Source organism: Corticium candelabrum, chromosome 17 (genome assembly GCF_963422355.1).
Source record: "Corticium candelabrum chromosome 17, ooCorCand1.1, whole genome shotgun sequence".
Lineage (NCBI taxonomy): Eukaryota > Metazoa > Porifera > Homoscleromorpha > Homosclerophorida > Plakinidae > Corticium > Corticium candelabrum.
Genome location: NC_085101.1, coordinates 2,734,607 through 2,756,978, shown reverse-complemented (window position 1 = coordinate 2,756,978; position 22,372 = coordinate 2,734,607). Strand labels below are relative to the sequence as shown.

Sequence of the window (22,372 nt, the reverse complement as noted above, 5' to 3'; positions counted from 1 at the left end):
CAAGAAAATATTCTCTTGGACTACCATCAGTTGATAAAATCATTGGACAGTTGTTCTTTTGCTTTGAAGCTTCTTGAAAAGCATCACTTGAATTCTAGAACAGCCAATTATGCTTTACAGCTAAGCTAGGAACTGTACGTAAAGCAAAAATTAGTACGGTACTTGACTAAATGCACATGCTTCTGTCGGAAAGGTAGCCAGACCGAATGGGTAATGACATCACTCTAATTGTTACTAACTTATACAACATCAAGTACATTGACAACTTAGCCCTCTTCGTTGTACTCAAAGACACCAGCAACAACAGAGCTCGTTCACACGATAAGCCTACAGCAAAAGAAACCTATAACTTCACAGAATTCCCTTGTAACCAGTACAGCACAGAAATTACCGCCACCATCTTATTGTCTTTAAGAAAGGAAAAGGTCTATCAAACATTTTATGGCATGACGATGCTGCTCTCGCTTTGCAAGACTAATAATCTTTCCAGAATATCTAGTCTTTCAATCAACAGACAATTGTCTCCTTCACATCAGCTTCAACAAAATTCGACCAATTTGAAGGAAGAAGATAAAATACATGAAGCATAATAGCATACAAGGCGAAAAGCTTATCAAATCTAGCTAACTTCATCAAAGCATCTCAAAAATGGTTGGGATGCAAGGATTGCAAACTCCTTGTTACCGAACTCCTCCGGAAAGGGAAAGTCTTGTAAGTTGTTCATCAGTTGTACCACAAATTCTTTGGAGAGATTGTTCTTTTTGTATAACTCCTCAAGCACCTGAACAAGTCGATTATAGGAATGAACATCTGATCCTGGTTAATTGTTCTCCTGGTGGGGTATGACCTTGGACTTAGAAGCTAATGATTTTCTTTTCTTGTGTTTGTTGATCATCATGGAAACCATTTGATGTAGACTTCACAGATTTCCGAAACCTTTTAAACCTGTTGCGAAGCATCTCAACCAGGTACTCCTACATAAAACACCAAACTATACGACTGATACAACAAAATGGAAAAACTTTTTTTGCTTGTCCATTTCCCATAAAATACCTCAAAAATGAGTACTAGGTACCCAATTAGTTCCTAATTCGTTCTTTAGTTAATTCTTCCGTTCATTACCAAACGTGTGCAACTCCTGGTAAACAGTAATGAAAAGCGAATAATCAATGGCACCGTTCAGTAACGCGCGCTATTTATACATATATATTTATTTATTGTTAAATTACTATTGTTGGGAAAGGATACACCAAATTTCACAAAAGCAGATGCTGCCAATCATGAGTCTAACAATCTATAATTGCAGTCAAGCTGTATAGGTAAGAGCGGATCCGGAGAGTTTGCACTTCAGTGCTTCTTCATCGATTCATCTAATTAACTGTTGTTACTGTTTAGTCAACTTTACGTTGCAGTGTCTTTGAGTTAGCATACAACCATTCATTTTATAACATTCAGTAAAAACATTACTTCAATAACAAGTAGACAATGTTATCGCGTAATATAGAAACACACGACATTTTATTAGAATGCATCCAAAACATTATAGGTTTAAGGTATACTGGTCATTATAAAGGTACAGAGACAGTGTCTTAATTAATTAAACAGACATAATACAAATAGATTGGGCGTTTACTTTGCTCAGTTTTGTTCCAGACACCACGCAGTCCGGTTGTGTAACACATTCCGGTCACGTGATTGTAAGCATACCCTGCTAATGCCTCGCATTCGGCGAATTTTTAGAATCTGTGCAATACAGCGTTTGAACTCCAACCATGCATGGAATGCTGGAGTGCACTAAAAGCCTCGATTGGCTGCCAATTTGTGTATCTAATGCAGCAAATCGCTTGCTGTCGAATTCAAAATGTGATACCGCAGTGTCAGTTCTCTGTACTATATTTCCCTGAAGCGATTGCAGTAAATTTCAGTGGAATGGCAAAGCGAAGTATTTGTTGCTCAGGGATATGTTCAATGTACATGTATCAACGAGACTCATATTAGTATAGCCATATTTCTAAGCACATACACTAAAGCTAAAGTTTGAGGACATTGTAGTCAAATTTGCCGTAGAAATTGGTTAATGCATGGGACTGGTGATGCAGAGAAATCCCATGCATTGCCAGTACTATACAGTACGGTCATAGAGTGACGGATCATGGCATGGGCACAGTATGCATGTACCTGTTTCAGACCAATCTCAGTGTAACGACCAGTAGAAACATGTATGCTCAAAAACATCCTAGAAGAATGATGCTCCATGGTAGTTAGCCCTCTGTACGACGCTCTAAATATCAGCTGATTTAATTGCCCTAATAAAATATTTGTAACAATCTGTAAAATGTAGCTCTTCTTTTTGTAACATATCTGTATCAAATATCTGTCACGTTATTTTTAAGATGACGTCATATTAGTTCTAATCGTCTTTGTGCCACCGTTTTAGTAACAGTCTAGATGTACAGTACCAAGGTGCATACGCATGGCTGAGTTCTGGATCACGAGTCTCGAACCACAATTATTCTGTTTCTTACCCAATAGCTTCACTGTTGCAAAAACTAGCTGGAAATAGTCTCGTTCCAGATGCTACTAGCCTATACACACACTCAGTTTGGTGCAGCAGTTTGTTCTCAAACAATCTCAAAATCTATTCCCTTTTTATTACAAAAACATTTAGCTCACTCTAAATATATTAAAACTGCTCATAAATTGTATACTCGTATTTACCCTCACCGATCCGCGTACAGGTCGAGTACGTGATCACGAGGTCGCACACCCTCGTTCTCTCGTGATTTCGTCTGCTCAATGGAACGGTGAGGCGTTCAAGACATCTCGAATAAATACAGGTAATTGCAACTCACGTACAATTTGCGTATACAGTGCGAACGACGACGGCGCCTACAGCATGTACGTCCATGTGTGTCCACATGACAGCTGCACGCGCACAAGTACTACACTAGACAGACTTTGAGTTACGTAGACTAGAAACGCGCAAGACGCAAGAAATAGGAAGTCGTTTGTCTAAGTGTTAGTTTGGCCACAATTTCGGCTGTTGCGTAAGCGCATTACTTCGCAGCGCCAGCAGAACCGCAAATTTGTCGAAAAGTTTGCAGAGAGCGACATGATACGGGACACTATAAACAGACAAACTAACGGCCATTGGTCTGTGTCTAAGCGTACGACTGTCGAATCGTAGTCTGCATTTAAACTTTTTTCAACGTTTACTGTATTATCTAGAATGAAGCAGAAACCGCTGGTAACCGGAGGCCCCTACGGTACGGTCACAACACAGCCTGGTTATGTGACTGTAAGTATTAATTATTAATTATTTAATTAATTATCATACCAGGACGTAGAGTTTGTAATCCAGCGACTCTCTTTTATCGACAGACCATCGTCACTGCTCCTTCAGACGGCTTGATTCTGGCAGTGTTAGCATGCCTCTTCTGTTTTTGGCCGCTCGGAATTGCGGCAATAATCTTTTCATTGATGGTACGGACTAAGCACATATTTACTAACCAATGTCCCGGACAGTTACGATCAAGGAAAAGTTGCTGAAGGTGAGATGTCCGCTCGAACCTCCCGCATTCTCAGCGTTGTGGGCATTTTGGTCGGTGTAGTCACCTACGTTGCAGTTATGATCGCCGTCATTGTTGTTGTTAGTCAGTCAAATTAACTGTATACTACATGCATTTACCGTTCAATTCTTATCTAACTAGTTGATTGGGACCGTTATAGCCCGGATGTAACCGTAGTGATCTGTTGTACTGCTTTCGTATGTTTAATATCCACCTTTCTTGCTATTCATCGTTTCCTATAAAACTATAGCTGATTTGCAAGTTCTTTGAACAGGAAATATTGGTAGCTAGCTGGTTCCCAGCAGATAAAACGACTAGAGAGTTGCAGGCTCCATGCACTACAATGGAAAGGTTCTCTAAATAAAGCCACAGAGTATGCTAGCTATTCAGATAACAAAATCCCGTTTAGATGACCGGAATGCATGCGGGTCAATACTTATTCTTGCAGCTATTTTGACCTTCCTGTTGGTCGTCACTTTGAAGACGTGCATGCTGCCATAGCATGAACCAACGAACGCAGCAACATTTCGGCGCTCGTACGTAGGCGTATTTATGAAAGACCCGGACATATTCGAAAATAGTAGATGGTAATAATTATACCAGACGTTCCGTGTACCATCCGAAATCAGAAAATGGAGATTTCAGAATGGTTAGAAAACCGATTCGCCTTTTTAGAGAAATTCGAGTAAGAAAGAAAGAGGTTTGCTCACTAAAACATGCAAAAATCAAGAAACTCAAGAAGATAAGGATGCATTCACTGTCCAGAATTGTGGGATGGAGGTGCAGGGTTAAATATTGTTGGAGCTGGGATTCGCCGGATTGGAGATATAGAGGATCACACACACTAACATACACACGCAAGCACGCACGCACGCACGCTCGCACGCACACACACACACACACACACACACACACACACACACAGGGTGACACAAACTCACAAACACACACACACACGCGCGCGCGCGCGCGCACACACAGCTCCCTATATATGTAGAGATAGATCAAGTACTTGTGAGTTGCGCAATCTTAACAATCTGATTGTAAAGAGATGATATGCTGTGCAGCAATCGATACTAATTGGCAAATGTTTTCAGTATGTAGTGCTAACAAACTACACCATAGAAGAGATACTTTTAACCATTATTTACTCATCTAAATAACATACATATAAATATAAAATTAATTTTAATTTTTTATTCCTCATTATAGGCCAGTCATTATTAAGTATCAAGGGGCTCGCAAATTTGCTGTCGGGCTATAAGTCTAAATTCAGTGATTTGCTTGATCACTAAGCATTTGGGTCATCTTCTGTTGAGCCCAGGGGGTCACGAGTTTTCAGGGTTGTTTATCTGTATACTATAGAATTGTATGCAAGAACAGTATATATTCTAGGAGGTTTCACACACTTGTATTGCTAAAAGCAGCAATTCTTGCTTTACTTGGTTTGCCAACAGCTTGTATGGAATTAACCAAATTAAGAAATCATACCTAGACAGCACTTGCAGTGTGCGAAATAACGGTCAGACATCGGACCTTTACCTACCAAACGAAGCACTTGTCTGGCCACTTGTGACTTTGCCGGACATTTTGTCTTGTGGCGTAGCGTCAAGTGTGGAATTCTGTATGAACAACCCACATCCTCGCACATCCCAATGTCATGTGAACAAACGTAGTTTCGGAAGTTCCTGCAGGAAACAAACGCAAGCAGCCACGTGTCGTCATGTACACTGTACGGTACAGTACTGCGTGCTGTACGTGTATTTTGTCAAATCCCGGATGGGTTTGTAGCCAGGACGTAGTCTAGCTGTCAGAGGAATGAAAGTCTGTCAATGGTTAGTCAGACCTTTTTTAGTAATTTGTCAGGTGGGTTGTACTAATTGCGTGCATATGACTCTTTTATCAAAGGCATGCAACATCAAAGTGTCACCTAGAGCCATGAAACCTAGCACTTGGTAAGGCATCCTCGAGCTAGCTGCAGTGGCAAGTGTCTTTTGTCAACCTGTTCGTGCAGAGTATCCCAAGAGATTTAGTTTGGCAACATAAATACATGGACACGTCTACCAACCTCGAATTCCTGCAGCAACCCGTGATAATTGTCATGACTTGATCCACTACAGTAACAAGATCTGATCGGGGAATCATATGCCTCCACCCAAACCACTTTGCTTCTTGTGCTTGCATATCTAGTGTGGTGGACTCAGATGTGGGAAACAAGATGTGGTGGGATCAGTATGTGTACATGTTCACTTGCACGTGTCATTGCTTCACTCCTCGAGGAGGTATTGCAAGGTCTTTTGTCCCAAGCTGTGAAGCAAGAGTCCATTGGACCCGGCAAGAATTAGTCTGTTAAATATGTGTATATATGTGGTTAATTTTAAGTGATAAGTAGTATTTGCCAGGATTGGAATGTCCGGCAAATTTTAAATTATCAGGACATGATGTCCCGTGGTCAGTCAAACACTATTTCGCACACTGCACTTGAACCCTGAAACAAGCTACTTTTGTTGTACATGCATGATTAACCTATATGATTATACTAGTATACATGGCCCGTCCTTTGTACCGTCAAGATACTGTAGTGTAAAGATAGGTCTGTGGACACAGGCACGTGCAATCTTTGTTGCAAGGTCCCGGACATGCTGAATGAATTCGAATCTTCCTCTTCGCTCTTGTTTCGATAGAAATCAACACACTCCCCATGTAGTGCTTGCTGCAGAAAACGTGTAGGTTGGATTAGGTGCAAATGCAATCAGAATTTGGAGAGAAACGAAAACGATAGAAGAGTAAGTCTCGTTGGCAAGAGATATTCGATCGCTCGAAGCTTTGCGAAGGATGATGATGCATACCGTCTACACAGGAGTGGTGTGGGCGTGTGTTCGAATGAACGGGAATGTGTAGCGTTTGCGTCATCGAGAAATTTTACGCGGGGGTCGACCCCTCGAGAGGGGACCCGGTGCATTATTTTTTTACGCAAACCTTCCCCTGTGCGTGCCGATTTTGGTTGCAAAACGGACAAAAGACGTGGCCGCCAAACGCAACACACACACACACACACACACACACACACACAATTTAAGCTTTAGATATTAGATATACTACATGTATTACAGTATATGAACATACATGCACATGGGGTGTTCTAAAGTTAACCGAAAGGCAGTGGGGCCCCCACACTTAGTAATGACCGGCCCCTTATTAGATTAAACTTAAGACCCACTTGTGTAAAGTTAGGAAATTTGTGTGAATACTTCCCGCAGGCCTGTCGATTTTGGTTCTGTGAAACTCACTGTAGCTAAGCTAGTATGAAATATTGGCCGCATCTCAAAGGTGGGCCTTGCCTAGCCAAACTCCACTTCAGTATCAATTATAATCAAAGCGATGCCATGGTGCACAATCGACTGGCATTTAAAGTTTAGTAGCTGGGCAGATGGGGTATATGGGGGTATAGTTCTATTGCACATGAGCAACAAAACCCACCAAACCGGTAACTCAAGACAAGAACGAAGCTTATCTTACAAATCTGTACATGAAAGCACCTCCATGAAAAGAATCTTTCTTACCCGGACAAGCCCATTTTTGTCGATAAAATCAAAGTGCAAGATACAGCGGTAACATATTCGCACTGAGAAATCAACCTAGCTCAACAACAATACTTTATTTTACAAATCCAAGGGTCACAGTCGAAGGAAATCACTTTATGACATAAGCCTGGTTCACAGTATTGAAGCTGACGCTCAGCTGAGCATCAACATCAGAGACACAACATTGACGCAGGAGGCAACCTTTATGTCAACGATGATGCTGAAATAGGATTCATTTCTATTCCAGTGTCAGTGTCAGCGACAATGTCATACTGTGAACCAGGCTATATTCCTTTTGTACTGTGCAATCTAAGAAACAGCGGTGAAACACCCAAGCACGAGCAGACTACCGAATGCCTTCGCTGTGCATGCGCTCTACACACCTCAGAATATTACCACAAAGCAACTGAGACAGATCTGACACAAGTGTGATACACATGCGAGAACGTTTTCAAGTCTCTAATCATCAGGGGCATCGGAAGCACACGTATGATAATAGTATACTAAACACGATCATCCTGCATGCATCAATTTTATTGCCATAATATCACATCTGAATATGACATACAGACAGTCATAAATGCTAGAATCTGAACACATTCAATTGCTGTATTACTAAATCACATACATAATATGACCACTATCTATACAATACAACGAATAACATACAGTTAATCGAGCAACGACCGAGATCCAAGTGGCGTCGATTTCTACTCAGTCTTTTTCAGCTCATCAACCTCTTGCTTCGCTTTGTACTCTCTCCACTGTCGATCTGTGCCAAACAACTTATCCCAGAAGGTAAACGTCGAACCATAGTTGCCAACAAAATTCATATGATGGAAGTCGTGATATTCATTGCCTAGAATTAGGATAACAGTCACATGCAGCACGCCCAAAAACATCACTTATTCTTTGACCTCCATAGAATGGAAGGATATGAAGAGGGTTGAGTTTGATGTTGTAACCACTGTGAACGTCGATAGTCTCAATCAGTCGTACAGCCATCCACGTCCAGAGTAAGAAGATGTGGTTGGCGAACAACATGATTCCGATGAAAAAGCCAAATCCAAGAACTAAATAAAGGAAGAGTTATAGTATTAATTAATTAATTAACACTCCCCTCCCCTTCCTCGACTTCATATGTTTGCAAATACATATGTATATGCAGTGTGTGTGTGTGTGTGTGCGTGTGTGTGTGTGTGTGTGTGTGTGTGTGTGTGTGTGTGTGTGTGTGTGTGTGTGTGTGTGTGTGTACACATACTTCCATATAATGGTACTTGAGACTAGCACTAGTGTTTGCTGTGAACCGATTTTATTATTGAGTAATTTTTCCTACCCATTGTTTCAATTGGGTGAGCGTATTCAGCTACCATTCCGAATGGTGCCTGAAAGTTGTGATGGATCTTGTGGACGTGCTTATACAGACGCTTGTGGTGCAGTAGGCGATGAAAGAAGTAGTGCCATGTGTCCTCCACTAACAAGCATGCATACATTCTCAGCAAAATGTTGTACCTGACACATAGAAATGCAAACAACAATTTAGCTGTGCGCAAACACACACAAACACATGCATGTACACACACACCCCACACACACACTCACCCCACCACACACACACACACACACACACACACACACACACACACACACAAGAGTCTGTAAAAGTGATTGTTTGGGCACCAAACAACAACATTAGAATGGACAACCATACACGTACATATTTAGCCTCGACACTAGGCCTCCCTTTGCTTTCGGTGGTCCAACCGCGTGAGGATAGCAACGGGACTGTATCACGTGGTGTTCTCTCCAAAAAGCAAAGGGAGGCCTAGTAACTCATGTCACGTGACACTTGTCACCTGATCTATTTTGCAAATGATGATTGGTCGACTGTAAATCATATTGAGTTACTTCCTGATTATTTCCTCTAAGACATGCAGAGATCAGTAAACAATCGCCCACCTCACAGGTGTCATTTAGTGTGCTACAACAGCTTGTGTACCGACCCAAGAATATCGTTAGGGCGCGTTTGTAGGTTGCAAACAGTTGCAGTATTCTCCCTACATCTCAGCGAGTGAAGGTATTACTTTAGTCACGTGCAGCGATTGCTTCTGGAGTATCTTCAAGCTGACATCAGCCACGCAGAAATTTCACGCATAGTCGCAATGGCTTTCAATTGATTCCGGGAGCGCGATGATAGTTTAAGACAAAAGCGTACATGTACAGTAGCCTAATCGGTATTGCGTAGTATTCTAGTCAACAACAAGAGAGGACAGAATCTGCTCATGGTCTTTTTGCGCACGACATGGCTGTACAGTCTTTGCGCTCGTTTCTTTACGCTAACTAAACAGTAAGCAGCATCACAAAGGCCAGCATGCATAGTTACTGACTGTATTTCGCGCCTTTCCGTTCCAACACTGTTGGTATGACGATATACCTGCTGTAAACAAAAACATAACTGATCTCTTTTTGCAAGTCTTTAGCAATATGAAACAAACCGACAAAGGGTGAGTTTCCTAATGACATAATTAGTTAAGTTGTCACGTGACATACTGAGTTACTAGGCCTCCCTTTGCTTTTCGGAGAGAACATCACGTGATACAGTCCCGTTGCTATCCTCGTGCAGTCGGACCACCAAAAGCAAAGGGAGGCCTAGTGTCGAGGCTAGTACATATTCATATTTGGAGGGTGCACAAAACAACTGCACACCTAAGAGTACTACTAATCACAAAGTTGTGCAGACTATCCTTCATCAAAGGGGCAAGCCATTCCATCAATTACAAACACTACAAGGAACATGATACTATACAGATACGTGTACGGTACACCGTGAATGCGGCAGGATATCAAACGCAGAGATACTTGCGTGTAATGTTTCTGTAGGGGCTATAAGAATCTGAAGAAGAATAAGTTGATAGCATAGCACTAAGTCACTGAACTAAAAACTGCCACTAGCGTAGCGTAGTGCATGTTCTTGGAATGATGCAGTTTCCACGTCTAGAGGTATGGTGCATATGCTGACGAAGACGATGTTTCCAAAACTCATTTGGTACGACAGTTGAAGAACCGAACAGGCCTGCAGAATTTTACGCGGATGGGTTTGTAGCCAGGGCAGAGTCTAGCTGTTAGAGGAAGCAATGATAGTCTGTCTCTCTCGTCATCGCTATCTCAAACAACGGCCACTTTCTTTAGTCAGGCTTTTTTTAGTAATTTGTAAAGTAGGCTGTACTAATTGCACGCATATCTTATGACTCTTTCAGCAAAGTCATGCAACATTAAAGTATTATTTATCTAGAGCCATGAAACCAGGCACTTGGTCAAGCATCCTCTGAGCTAGCTGCGGTGGCAAATGTCTTTTGTCGACCTGTTCGTGCAGTGTATTCCAAGAGATTTGGTTTGGCAACACAAATACATGGACACATGCACCACCATCAAATTACTGCGGCAACCCATGATAATTGTCATGAATTAATCCACTACAGTAACCATCAACTAGATCTGAATGGAGAAACGTATGCCTCCACCCAAACTACTTTGTTCCTTGTGCTTGTATATCCAGTGCGGTGGACTCAGAAGTTAGAAAAAAAGATGTGGTGGGATCAGTGTGTGTACACGTTCGCTTGCACGTGTAATTGCTACACTCCTTGAGGTGTTACAAGGTCTTTACCCCAAAGCAGGTGTCAATTGGACCCGGAAAGAATGTATATAACCCTTGTGGTTGAAACTTCCGGTCTTTGGTTGTCTCACAGTCTCGACATTTTGAAATCAATTACACTGAGATCAGCACGGAATAACCACCTGACCGTTAGCCAAGCCAGTTCACACCTCCATCAACAGTTGTCCATCAAACTTTGGCTTTGTAATTCTAAGATGGTTTTAGAGAGATTAGCATTCGACAGTGGGGAAGATATTTTGGAGTTAATTTGAGATAGTTGTGAATTGTAAGTGATAAGTAGTATTTGCCAGGATTGGAATGTCCAACCAGACGTTTCTAATGTCCGGCAGATTTTGAATTGACAGGACATGATGTCTGGTGGTCAGTCAAAGACTATTTCGCACACTGTTTATGTCAATTCTTAGCAAAACTCATCCCATACATGACCTCTGACCCTGGCACACGCCTAAAAGCTCTGCAAGTAAGCATATTCACGGTGCATGTAAATCCTAGCAAAATGTGATGCACAAGCTACCACTGACCATAGGCCCTATTCGATTCTGTGACATTTATGTTTATTGCCCAAGTGACTGAGTGGCAATGCACTTGAGTGGCATGTCTGTAAATGTCTGCTGCACGTAAATGGAAGTTGTTGTAAAGTCAGGAATTGATATGTGCGGGCACTGCACTTGTATCATATAGTATGGCAGTCACCTTCAGTAGATCAGTTATGTTGGACGGTCTTGACGAGCTCGTACAAGGCGAGCATACGCTTTCAAATTCTTTCCTGATGCTTTTTAACAGTCTGGTAGTGTAGATAAAGACAGATGGGACGTAATCTGGTAAAAGGAGATCATCCAATTTCTTTCCTGACATAAAATGAAGAGAACAGATGTCACAGAGCCAACTGTGCTCACTTGGGGATCACTCCTTTCGATTGACTACTGCCATCCATTGACGATGACGATCTAACTCAGCAAGAAAATGGCAAAAACTCAACAAAGTGCCTTTCTCCCATATGCTATTGCATTGAACTGCAGAACAACCTTCACTACCGTCACTCAAAATGGCGGGAAACCATGGTAATGTCATAGTCACATGACCAAATGTCTCGTAATCAAATAAAGTCTATAAACTGAGGCAGACGTAGAGTAAATAGACAAAAAATTGAAACCACATTCAAACCGACGCTTCGACAACAGTCGCAGCTCCCAAAGCTAATAATAAGTTAGAAATTACCTACTGAATGATGACATTTTAGCACTCAATTTGTCGTTCTAACTAGAGCCAGTTTTACCAAGAATAACGCCAAGCTACAGGTGATCACTGCCAAACCACAATAAAGGCAGAAGTGATGGCCACATTAGAGTCTAATAATAACAATAATAATAATAATAAAATAATAACAATAATAATAATATATTTCACTTTGTACCAACAGATACAGCCTCTCACAAATGAGAAAAATATACATACAAATAGACACCTAAAAACAAACAGACAGCTAAGTATATAACAGAGAACGTAATTCCTTCAGTGAGATGGCAAAAAAATTAGTATGCACATCTACAAAGGGCAACTTATCTAATAGCAGCTCTAATATGCATAAGAGCTGCTAAGTTTGCCTGTTTGCACAAATTTACGTATTCAAATAGTGCATTGTGTTATCTCGAGTACCTACTTGTCTAAATTCCGTAGTCAGAATATGTCTGTAAGTAGTACACTATATATGGAGAAACTGCTTCACTTAGGCAAATTTACTGTAGCCTAGCCTCAGTATTCCAGACTGCTTTTCTGCACGTGATGGGAAGGGAGAGTGAGAGGAGAGAAGAAAACAGTCTGAGGACAGCTCTATTGTAAGTGACTTCAGAAATAGGCAGTATTCATCTTAATCGATACTTACCCACATTCATTAGGAACAGTAACAAGCACCAGATGGCTCGTGGGATATTGCCAGAAGCTGTTTGCTGCCAGCCGACTACAAACGAACGGATAAACGTAGAAAATGAGTGACTTTAGTGAATCCAGTAGAAAGAAGACAAAGACGTCACGATCTCGTACCCAAATCGCTTAGCAAGCAGTTGAAGGGTCTTCAAGGCTTCAAGTCGGAACAGCAGCTGCAATGGCTCTACCGTCCGGTAACGTCTGACAAACATTCGCTGAGTTATCATGTCATCAGGAGCGAAACTCGTAGCACGTTGTATTTGTGTTAGCTGCACCCCACTGTGCTATTAGTCATCTGAGAATCGCTTAGAGGTAATTACAAAAGTACTCATTGACGTCAGCAGTTGTCTACAGCGCTGATTGGCCGTTTTTTGAGCAGTGGTTTTGATTGGAGTGGACGTTTTTGAACTTGAGCAGTTGTGCCTCTTCCAAAGTGTCCCCAGACTGATTTCTTCTCTCCTCCCACCCTTCCCTCCCATCACATGCAGAAAGCAGTCTGGAATACCGAGGCTAACTGTAACCATTCCTTATCACTAATATCAATATAGCACATGACACAACAAATTCATACCATGGAGGAATTGATTCATAGTCAAAAGGAATTCCTATCAATTGAGTAAACATATAGGATGACAAGATAAGTGGTAACTGTAAAAACAGAATAAAATAAAAGCGTGATTAATATCAATGATATTTACTCACTTGAACACCGAAATGATTTAGCATCAACAGTTTGAAACACTTCCACTGCCCTTCAGCCGTCTCAGGCTTGTCCTACAGCAAACAAACCATCACGCGTCTCGCCCACGCAAACATGCGACGAAAACGTGAATCAACCTTCTGTATTTTGTATTTCCTCATCGCCGGAACAAACTGAAAGAGAAAGCCGGGCAAACACAGCGCAAAGTAGACAATCTGCACACACGAAACAAAATGAAGATGTTTAAAAAGTGACCGTCCGTCCCGAGGGTGAGAGCGTACCTCGTGACAGACTACAGAGCCAACGGTCGCTATCTGGAAGTCGCTGTATCGTCCGCGCATCCATTTCCAGCTGGACTCGAACGATTCCGTCAGAGGGTTGAAAGCCGTCCCGTTGGCAGCGAGGTCGCAGAGAAATTCGACGGCGTCCATAGATCACCTGCGCGAGGACGATGACATACGCGGGAGTCACGGGATGAATTCATGTCAAGGTTCACTCTGATTGGCCGATGACAGATCACCTGAGAATGGTCTGACTAAATAGTTACTTTGTTATTTATGTATACCGCAGCCAAAGCTACTACGTAATTATTAACACCGTTAGCATTTACTAAAGTACTGTACAATGTAGTTGTAGGCGTGGGCTTTAGATCTGTTGTATGGTCACGTGATCACTTCATTGTGGTAAATCCGTTAGTGAAATTTAGTGATTAGTATTTTGTATCGATTTACACTGAGGCAAGCGCATGTTGTATTGTTAGACTTTCGTTTGGGAATGTGAACATTGTAATGGTTTAGGTGCAGGTTTGTTGACGAACAGCCCCTGACATGCAGTAGCGGAACGGTCTGGCAAGAGCTAAAATATTTTTAATTTAAAAAATTGAAACAACTTATAGCAAACTATTTAAAGTATAACAACGACTATTTCAAACTAAAATCATATCAACTAACGTTGCAATTTTTAATTCAACTATTTAAGTCAAATTGTCACATGTCAAAGCTTAGTAGTGTAGACCGCCCTCACGTGAGAATGCAACAACGGTCTGACAAGCGAGCTAAATGCAAACCTGTTTTTCGTAATATACTAATTAAAACGCTTCATTTCATAGTCACAGACACTATAAACAGACTGCTGTTATATTATTTTCAATGTGAAATGATTGAACGAAAGAATACAAATGTTATAATGAGATACTGTAAGAGTTGAGCACACTGGCATCATTAAATGTTTTTTTCGACAACACATTAAAACATCGTTTACTTAAAACCAATTTCTCGTAATTAAATTAAAATACTAACAGAACTACAACTGATTGTTCTGATTCATTTGCCGATACTCTCTTAGATGACCATAGCCCCACTCATCATACCACCTACAACTGCCACTATCATACTGGTCACACTGCACCATAGGTTGATGTGGTAACCGAACTGGCAGATCTGGTTCAGACATGCGTTTGCCTAATGCAGGAAAGTTATGATAATAGTACCATCTCTGCAAAATAACCTTTCGTCCTCGAGCAACTTTATCAGCACTGTGAACAGTCATAGGATCACAGTTGCCTTCGGCATCCATACTGTTCCAAATGAGTGCTCGACCAGCTTTGGGTTTCACAGCAATATCAAGTTGTGGGAACCTCGTCTCGCCACCTTCCTCAACATCCTCTAAGTACACAAGGAAGGTACCGTATCGATCCCGTTTCTCATCGTTCAGTACACAATCAGTATGTGTCTTGTAGCCGACCCCTTCAGAGTAAGATGTCAATTGATATTTACCACCATTCTCAGGCTTCAGCCCAGTTGCTTTAAATATACGATCTTGCAATATCCACGAAAACTTAGATTCGCCAGTGTAGAAAGCGGTGCTCACGCTCCATTTTAACACATGCTTCAGTCGATGAGAAAAAGTCGAGTTGACACAATACGTTCCCGCAGTGAAGTCTGAGTCGGATGCAGTATACTTTATTCCTGCATCGTCGAGATGTGCCTGAAGAGTGTTGACACCATCGAAACAAAACAAAGGGGGCGGAATACGTAGATCAGTAGAATGATGGTCGTGAGCCTTGACAAGGCTTTGCATCTCATGCTGGCTAAGAAAATTTTCAATTATGAAAACTTTGGCGTGAGACTTTCTCTGTTGTACTTTTAATTCTTGAACACGCAGTTGGATGTCATTCACAACCACACTCTGCATTTCAATATAATTTTGTACAGATACAGTAAACTTGTGACTAGCCTGCTGGTCACGTGACTGCCTGTGATCCGGTTTTGTCTTTATTTTCTGTGTAGCATTCGGTTTGTTCATCAGTTTGTACTCCTCAGCATCACTGTCATGTGGCCGATACGAGTACCAGACCCCAAAGATGACAGCAGCAACAGCAAACAAACCTACTTGCAACAGTACAAGCTGACGATAACCCACCAACGTCTTTTTCTTCTTGATCTTTATTTTTGATTTAGCCACATTGTCTGATGCCACTGGAGGCTTGCTGTATCGCTTTTTGGCCATACGTCCTAAACAGAGTATACGGGAGATGAAAGTAGGCGTGTCTTTTAGTTTGCAGCAATATAAAATTTAACCCCTCGCCCACCACCTAGGTAGACAGATTACCGAAATTACGCCACGCACGAATAGGTATGCTTACGTATGCCTACGTATGCCTTATCTCCGCCTCTTTTTAGTACCCGGCTTACTGTCGACCGTTTTCCCGAAACGGATCCTTTCTTTCCACTTTCAAAATATAGCTTAAACGAATGGCTAATAAATTCTCTTTCGAATGAGCCTACTTTCAACCGTCTACGTTCTATCAATCACCAGATATCGCAAGTTCCGTTTACGTCACACGTGACCGACTTCCGGTCAGGTGACTTTGTGGTTCAATATTCATCCTCTCCAGCTTTGTTAGCCAATCAAAATATTTTTAGCCGTTAGACACACCCTTTGGGCGTGTCTATACATACGGGCAAGATTTTAGCGGCGCATGCGGCTTCGTCACAATTTTTGCCGAGACGCTGCATGGCGGTCTGGTAGTCCTTTGTTCTTCGATAAAATTTCGCCAACAATTTGGAGGCGAAAACAACATACTCAAACGTTTCTTACGTGTGTTTCGTGTCGAACGCATCATTTGACGCCGATACGGCGCCAAACGAGTGAGATATTCCGTTGGAAGAAACAGCGATGACGCGCGGCGCTGTAAGTACATCATTTTTATGTCTAAACGTTTCATTTTTTTGCGATATCTTTTTAGTATGCGTTTCAGTAGCTGTGTTATAAGTTTGGCCTCTAGTCGTTGCTGATAATTTGAGTTATGCCCATAGTAACGGCATATTTTCTGTTGCTATGGCTAAGTGCCCGTATGTTTTGGTTAGAGAATGATGTCTAGAACAATCGTTCAAACCGTTTTCTAATATTCCATATGTTTATTAGCTATTCAGACAACGATGCAACGCACAAGAAAGAAGATCTTTTCGATGATGAAGACATCGGCGATTCAATTAGTGCAGCTTAGACAAGAAGTTGACATGAACGCATCGAAACTATCATCAATAGCTATGAGATTTGTATGATTCGAAAGCGCAATTAACAGGCTTTTCAAATCTGTATGTATTGTAATTTTCGCTTCTATAATGTGGGTACAATTGCGAATAATAGGTAATGGATTGTAATGGATTGTAGGTTACGTGCGCGCGCTACCCAATTAGTACATTCTTGGTGATATGTGTTCGCGTCAGAAGTTCAGGTGATATTTACACCTACTGATCGAAAGTCTGTGGTGGGCGAAGGGTTAAGAACATGTAAAATGTTTGATGTATTGTGACGTTAAAAATTAAAGCAACGACAACTGCACCAACAACTGAAAATAAAATGACTACACCCTACTAATTAGCATGTAAATTTTACATACGGGAGTTAGACTGAAACGTAGACCGCTCCTATTTAATTAATTAAGTTGCGTATGTGCTTTTCTAGCTTGGGTGTTACGCGATGGCTGCCAGTCCATTCGATGCTCCAGGTGACAAGGATGATATGATATCTCCGCGTTTGTGCTCTCGTTCCGGCGGCGACCCCACAATCTCATGCACCGGGGACGTCAGCACCTGGTGCCTGCGCTGCATCATGGAGAGCGACTGGAGTCTCACCGAGAAGATGTCGGCCCTCTCGAAAGTCCTAAAAAACCCGGAGTTCCTAAACGCAGAGAAAGATTACAGTACCATCCAGGTGATGATTTTGACCGAGATTCACAGCGTTCTCATACAGAAGCGCGCCCTCCGCCTATACGGCCCCATGTTCAAGAACGACTTCATCAAGTATCTGGAATTCGTCAGCAACGCGGGACTCGGCGAAGCCATTCCTAAGCTTGCCAAAGTGAGACTCTCGCGCTCAATGAAAACCGACTTCAACCGGCAATGGTATTCAGTCGGGTACTACTGTGTGTCCATTCTCGGTTTGATCTCACGTCTGGAAGGAGCCAAGGACCTTGTGGAATTGGGTATAAGACCGTTGTCTAGTTATTGCGAGCGAGTCGAGGCAGTGAAGAATGACTTTCTTGTTCGGTCTATGGAGGGCGGAATAATGTCTGATATTTTATCTATGATGGCAGGTGGTAGAGGAGTGATTGAGTTGTTTCGATCTCCTTGGGCACTGAAGGGAATCCTTGCTGCGTATCCTGGTGCGTATTCTTTACTTGTTGATGCGGATGGACTTTCTGTTCTCTGCAAGATGTTTGCGCCTGGTGTTATCCAGGACCTCGTGGAAACCAGAATAAGGAGTGGTAAAATGATGAACTATGATCAGACATTATTGGGCTTTGACCATGGGTCTGGACCGCGTCCAGTAAAGAGTACATATAAGATGACAGATGAAGAACTGATCGAGTATGTTCAATATCGATTCTGTGAGGTACTGGAAGATATAGGTGAGCAAAATGGTTACATTAACAATTTTTGTATGTTTACTTAAAAGTGCAGGGTCACGATCGGACATGCCCACCTGAGCCGATCTCAAGTGAGGTAGCTTTTGCATTGTAGCTGTTGTGCGTACCATATGTTCAAGTGTTCTGGCAATAAAATCAGTTTTTATCTCCAGTAAGCCCTTCAAATACTGTTCGTATGTTACACAAGTGTAAAGGTCAATAGACGAAACTGCTGCAAAACTGGCAATTTAAGTGCCGATTGATGGTCACGGCAGCAATGTAAGCTTTATACAATACCATTTTTGGTGCTTACTGTGAACTGAATGTGCTTGGTTACTCTGTGAGAAAGATATGACTGTGGTCGATGCAACATACAGAAACATGATGTGTGCTTTCTGGTCGCGTTCAGAGCGAGCGTAGGGAACTCCGAACTGGCTCGGAGTGCGAGGGTTCTTGTCAAATTTTACCGAAACTGCAGTGTAGCAACCTTGGTTTGAGGTTTTAGAAGAAAAACTCTGATGACTGCATCAGGAAAGCCTAGAATCTAGCACAGTCAAACGCAACCTCATGTCTTGATTGTTCCATTTCAAGCTATAGAGAGATTTCTGTCAGTGTTGCCTTCAGTGCGAATTAGAGCGTCTAAAAGTCCTGATGGTTACTGAGTGTTTGAAAAGTGCACGCTTTTCAAAGTGATGCAATGCGCATGTCCGATCATGACCCTGCACTTTTAAAGTTTGTTTGTTGTATATTTACTAAATCTATGGAGTTACAGTGGGGGATATAACGGCCAGTCAGCTGACATTAGTCTGACCAAATTATAGTCATGTCTGGTCGTAGTACCAAGTGGTGGATGCATCTGTCCAGCCAACTAGGCCTAGGGTAGCCATTCCATGTCCAATATGTAGAGCAGATAATTACTTGTATGTATCGTATTCGAGTAGTGAGACGCGACTAATAATGACTCTACAGTGTTGACATATTCTAGTTTAGCTTAATTAATGCTAAGTAAGTTCAGAAAATATGTAACTTGTTGAGCAATGTCTGCACCGCTTACAGACGCTTCTAATGTGGATGTGATGTAAACGCATGCATGAGTGTGCGAAAGCACAAGGTCTGCCTCCGGTTATCTAGTCATAGTAAGTCTATGTCTACCAGAAGGGCACATTTATTCATGTGTACTGTGTAGCAGACTGTTAGGTTCTGTCTTGATCATATTTTGGAAACATGCTCAGTTAATAGGATGCATCATCTCTCTTTATCGACAGACTTCTTTTGCACTAAACTGCGAATCAGTCGGACTGTCATCAGCTCTGACTTGTATCAATGTTAGGTACATGATGTGTTGCATGAAATGTGTACAATAGCTGCATACATAGATTTATACAGTGATGACGACACACACACACCACCACCACCACCACACCTCACGACACTAACAAGATACGTAATATGATACATACATACCCATTTTGCTTAGACTTATGGTAACTTCAGTTCATTCAACAAGTAAGTACACAAACATACGTAAACGTTTTTTAACTTGGTACACACATAAATTTTTCCCTCAGCTTTTATGAAAAATTCATGCTTACTTTATAATCAGGAATATTTGCATTTATCATTACATTAAAAGACTAATGGTGTGTGTTCTGCATACCAAATTATGATGTCTGATAACTTTTCGTGGATGTCCGGTGAACCACGAGTCGTTATATCTTTCACTGTGTTGCATGTCTGCTTTGAAGTCTTGCATGTTGTTGAGCATTATATATGTGTAGGAGATGTACTCGTTGCAGTATGCAAGTACAATTGTTCGTACTGCTTTCAACTACTCGATCATTCGCCGGTTGCGACTTGGTTGCGTTGGCTGAAGGTGCCATTACGTGACCAATCTGATATCCTCGGTGTCAGATTGTCTATTAGACTGCTATTGGTAGTTATCAAACAGCGACCAAAGGCAGCCGAAGTTCTTGCTGTTAAGCACGGCCTCATTGTTTTATTGGAACCAGTTTTGTATCTTTCTTATGACTCAGTGTTGGGTCCGTTGCTTCAAATACTGAAGATTATGCTTCAGATTCAAGGAGAGCCTAGGAAGATGGTGATGCGGAGCAGTCGAATTCTTCATGGTGTTGCGTGCCTGATTCACACATCTGTTCGTTCACTACAGATTGACGCTTTTGATATTTTGAATGACATTCTAAAGAGCGACACTCGTCAGTTACTAATAGATTTGGTTGGTAGAGAGCTGCTGAGAAAGGTTCAGGTACTTGTGGGCATTGCTGGCGCGAAACATGATGAGGAAATACGTTCTCGTTGGATACGACTTAATAAATACATTACACAGTATTGTGACGATTATGTTGAGCAAGCAGCCGACAGTGATCGATATCTTATTCAGAGGTCGGAAGCTATTGGTCCGGCAGATGAAGTAGATGCTCAACAAATTGAATTACGAAAACGAGGGAATTCAGCATTTACTGAAGGTCGATATAGGGCAGCAGTTGAAGCATATACAGTAGGACTTCTTTTAGCTAGTGTTCCTTCTGCTGACATCAACGCGGTTCTTTACAGCAATCGTGCTGAATGCTATCTTCGACTTCGGAAATTTGAGAATGCTGTTTTTGATGCAACTCGATCAATCAACTGCATGTTCAAAAGCTCATCTGTTTATTCAAAGACTTGTTTTCGTAGAGCAAAAGGCAACTTTGCTGTCGGTCATTATCTTGAGGCATTCCACGATGTGGCTGTGTGTGTGAATTCGGACCCGAAGGAGCCAAAGTTTCGAGAATTGTACACGAAGTTGGAGGAGATGTGGAAGAAAGACGAGTTTGCTTCAACAGACAAATTCAGGGAAGAAGTCCTTTTTGCCTCTGATGCAGAGTACAGGTGGAAAGAGATGGAAAGGGAAAGACACAAAGCAAAGAAGGAAGCAATCGAAAAAGAAAAGTCAATGCAAGAAAAGCAGCACAAGACAAAGACAAGTGAAAAACAGAAGCAACAAGATACGTTGAACGGTGCGGAGGGAGCAATCAATGAGAAGAAGGAAATTAAGAAGAAAAAAGTCCATGTTTGTGCAGAGTGTGGCACTCAAGCAAGTGGAATGAAAAAGTGTGGGAGGTGTGCCACTTACTTCTGCAACAAGGAATGCCAAAGCAAGGCATGGCCAAAACACAAGCTGATATGCAAGTAGACAATTGCTGAATCGCTGACTATTAGAGGCTTCTAGAACGAATGGCTGATTGTTGAAGCTTCGAGAATTAGTGTGATGTAGAATTGGATGTCTTTATGTGCCAATTTTGTTTGTAATTCGTTATGATTAATGGACACTGTTGCTTATCTTTAGATTTTGATTGTTTTAGTGGGAATTATTAGTAGCCTCGATGCTTTTGAATTTTGCACAAGCTTTTGAGTACTGGAAATCATTTGTCACATTATTCGTACTGCTTAGTGTATGTAGCTTTTTTGCTATGATTTGGCAACGAATTTCTTGGCCAATATTTGATTAGTGGATTGTGATATTTAAAATACTTGCATCTGCTCATTCTAATCATATTGATTATTGGATACCATTTCTTTAACTGAATAAGTTAATTAATTTGAGTTACAGTAGATCTTTGACTATCCTGACTTTGACTTTTACTTTTACTGTTCCCGGATAGTAGTATGACAGATGACGTGACATATTGAATAAAAGGGACCTAAGTAAAAGTGTGTGGTTCTAAAAGTTTGTTCAATTGCATGATCCAGATGAAGGTTTATTGAGGGATAGAGCATTTGGCTGTCTCCAGACATCAAGGAGATGAACAAATGTACTAAATGTTTTCCTGTACATTGGTCTAGATAGTATTTAGATGTTTGGGTTCAGTGAACAGGGTCGTAGCGTGACCTCTAGAAAGGGAGGAGGGGGTAAACTTCATGATGCTATGGGAAACGCCCACTTTTATTTGCTTGCAATCGACTGATATGGTAGAATCAATGGTGGATCCAGACTGGAAGGAGGATAATGTATAT

The 22,372-nt window shown here is 41.6% G+C and overlaps 3 protein-coding genes across 3 annotated transcripts; 1 reads left to right on the top strand and 2 right to left on the bottom strand.

The window, feature by feature from the left end:
• Positions 1-7,669: 7,669 nt before the first annotated feature.
• On the bottom strand, positions 7,670-13,916 carry LOC134193225 (methylsterol monooxygenase 1-like). Its single transcript, XM_062662037.1, has 7 exons — positions 13,731-13,916; positions 13,587-13,664; positions 13,452-13,523; positions 13,321-13,397; positions 8,490-8,665; positions 8,071-8,226; positions 7,670-8,012 (listed from the first exon to the last, which is right to left on the bottom strand). The coding sequence occupies exons 1-7, from the start codon at positions 13,878-13,880 to the stop codon at positions 7,864-7,866; spliced, it is 858 nt and encodes a 285-aa protein (XP_062518021.1). The 5' UTR covers positions 13,881-13,916; the 3' UTR covers positions 7,670-7,863.
• Positions 13,917-14,549: 633 nt separating this feature from the next.
• Positions 14,550-15,941, bottom strand: LOC134193224 (uncharacterized). The gene has a single exon (XM_062662036.1). The coding sequence runs from the start codon at positions 15,751-15,753 to the stop codon at positions 14,752-14,754; it is 1,002 nt and encodes a 333-aa protein (XP_062518020.1). The 5' UTR covers positions 15,754-15,941; the 3' UTR covers positions 14,550-14,751.
• Positions 15,942-17,408: 1,467 nt separating this feature from the next.
• On the top strand, positions 17,409-21,902 carry LOC134193383 (uncharacterized). The gene is made up of 2 exons (XM_062662216.1): positions 17,409-18,364; positions 20,140-21,902. Exons 1-2 carry the CDS (start codon positions 17,434-17,436, stop codon positions 21,549-21,551), a joined length of 2,343 nt encoding a protein of 780 aa, XP_062518200.1. The 5' UTR covers positions 17,409-17,433; the 3' UTR covers positions 21,552-21,902.
• The last annotated feature ends 470 nt before the right edge of the window (positions 21,903-22,372 follow it).